Source organism: Portunus trituberculatus, chromosome 23, assembly GCF_017591435.1.
Source record: "Portunus trituberculatus isolate SZX2019 chromosome 23, ASM1759143v1, whole genome shotgun sequence".
Lineage (NCBI taxonomy): Eukaryota > Metazoa > Arthropoda > Malacostraca > Decapoda > Portunidae > Portunus > Portunus trituberculatus.
Genome location: NC_059277.1, coordinates 5455001 through 5457500, shown reverse-complemented (window position 1 = coordinate 5457500; position 2500 = coordinate 5455001). Strand labels below are relative to the sequence as shown.

Genomic DNA, 2500 nt, shown 5'->3' with positions numbered 1-2500 from the left:
GTCCCGGTGTGTGGTGTGTGCCTGGTCTCAGGCCTATCCGAAGATCGGAAATAATGAGCTCTGAGCTCGTTCTGTAGGGTAACGTCTGGCTGTCTCGTCAGAGACTGCAGCAGATCAAACAGTGAAACAGTGAAACACACACACACACACACACCCTTCCTTACTCCACACACTCCCTCCTTGCCCCTCCCTTCCCTGCTGCACAACACATTCTACTTAGAGAATGATGCAAAAAGTAAGCAATGATCAGTGGGAACATTAATAGTGTCAAGCAGAATGTCACTGTTACAAACACTTAATGTGACTCGCACTTTTCTTGTGGCGTGAAGAAATGACTGAACCTGCCTGACCAATGACTGACTTCAAACACGCATATCTACATGCATGTACACACATACACACATGCACACGCTCAGACGCATGGACAAGCACACACACGCACATGCGCACACGCACACACGCAGACACACACACACACACACACACACACACACCTGCTGCCGCAGCCCCCTCCGCTTCCCGGTGGAGGGCAGGAGGCCTATGGTACTCTTGAAGGAAAAGTTTCCTGGCGAGGGCGGCTTGAAAGAAGACTCTCCCAACAGATTCCTCAGCTTCTTCACCGTGGAACTGGCGGATGACCCTGAAAGGGAACCCTCAGAGCCAGGCGGCGAGCCAGCGGCGTCCTCTGTCACGCCCTTAGGATCGGTGGTGGCCGCCGCGGGGCGAGACGAGGCTTCCTCCTCAGCGTCTGAGTCCACGAAGAGCGCATTCTTGCAGGGCGCCCTGGAGGCGGGCGGCAGAGTCTGGCGCAGCAAGCCGCCATCGTTGAGGGAGTCCTGGCTCATCTCATCCTCCGAGGACTGGCGTGGCCTCGAAAATTCCACCACGATCTCGGACTGAGACCTGGGCAGCGTGGTCTCCACTCCGCGACTGAGCGACATGTCCAGTTCAGCCAGCAGGGCGCGCAGGCCCTCGGTGGGGGACGCCACCACGGGTCAGGGTGAGGCGCGACAGGTGTCACACGGGGAAGGGCGCCATCACCGCCAGTGGGTGTGCCGTGGCTCCGTGGCTCCGAACAGCAGGAAGGCCGTCCACACACTGGTCACCGCTCGCTACTTACAGCCGCGTTGCACTCTCCACCTGCGGCGAGAACGCACACACGCACACACACGCACTCGTTCTCAAAATCCTCACCAAACCACGTCCGCCATGTTGGCCTTGTAGCGGGAAGACACCACGCTGCGTCACGCTCAACAGCACGCGTCCCCCATACCCCCTCCACCCTTCCTCACTCCGTCCCCTGCCATCCCCACCAGCTGAAGACGACACCACAGCAGCCACGCCAGGCCCGTGACCCCGTCACCCAGTAGCCGGCGTCACGCGTCACGCGCCACGCCCACCGCCAATAGATCAACCAACATTCCCCTCACCAACAACACATCAACAAACACACATACACACAAAGCCACCACCAATGGCCACACCGACACCACCACCACCGCCATCACGTTCCTGGTTCACGCCTCATCCCTCATTAACACCACGCGTGCTGCCCTTCACGCTTTGAACCACACACGATAACACTCACACTCTTTCCAACACACTCATGATACTTCATTATGGTGTCTCTCTCTCTCTCTCTCTCTCTCTCTCTCTCTCTCTCTCTCTCTCTCTCTCTCTCTCTCTCTCTCACCATTACCACGGCGCCTCTGTTACCTGAGCTGCCGCCACCCTCGTTATCGCCCTTAGGTTTGACTTTCACGCAGCTCTCATGCTTTATCTTATTCATTTTTCCTACACTGATATGTAACACACACTGGTGCTTTAGTTTAAGACTTTCCATGCGTTTTTTGTTGTGAAATAGTAGTAGTAGTAGTAGTAGTAGTAGTAGTAGTAGTAGTAGTAGTAGTAGTAGTAGTAGTAGTAGTAGTAGTAGTAGTAGTAGTAGTAGTAGTAGTAGTAGTAGTAGTAGTGATAATGGTTGTGGTGGTGGCGGTAATGGTGGTAATAGAAACCTATAACGATTATAGTGTTTAAAACTCTTTCTCTCTCTCTCTCTCTCTCTCTCTCTCTCTCTCTCTCTCTTTGTCTTTGAAGATATCCGAGAGAGAGAGAGAGAGAGAGAGAGAGAGAGAGAGAGAGAGAGAGAGAGAGAGAGAGAGAGAGAGAGAGAGAGAGAGAGAGAGAGAGAGAGAGAGAGAGAGAGAGAGAGAGAGAGAGAGAGAGAGAGAGAGAGAGAGAGAGAGAGAGAGAGAGAGAGAGAGAGAGAGAGAGAGAGAGAGAGAGAGAGAGAGAGAGAGAGAGAGAGAGAGAGAGAGAGAGAGAGAGAGAGAGAGAGAGAGAGAGAGAGAGAGAAGAGAGAGTGAGAGAGAGAGAGAGAGAGAGATGTACGTGCGTACGTACGTGTACAAAATCAATAACTCCTTCCAACCATACCTGTCTTCACATACAACCATATACACACACACACACACACACACACACACACACACACACGCAC

At 53.4% G+C, this 2500-nt stretch overlaps 2 protein-coding genes across 2 annotated transcripts in view; both read right to left on the bottom strand.

Moving 5' to 3' along the window:
- Window positions 1–1152, bottom strand: part of LOC123507693 (facilitated trehalose transporter Tret1-like) — a 12192-nt gene extending 11040 nt beyond the window's left edge. The window contains exon 1 of the mRNA XM_045260829.1: window positions 495–1152. Within this exon, the coding sequence (XP_045116764.1) occupies window positions 495–941 (447 nt within the window). The 5' untranslated portion in view covers window positions 942–1152. The remainder of the gene's footprint in view (window positions 1–494) is intronic.
- LOC123507694 overlaps window positions 1–2500 on the bottom strand; it is a 360684-nt gene that overhangs the window by 314571 nt on the left and 43613 nt on the right. The window lies entirely within an intron of this gene.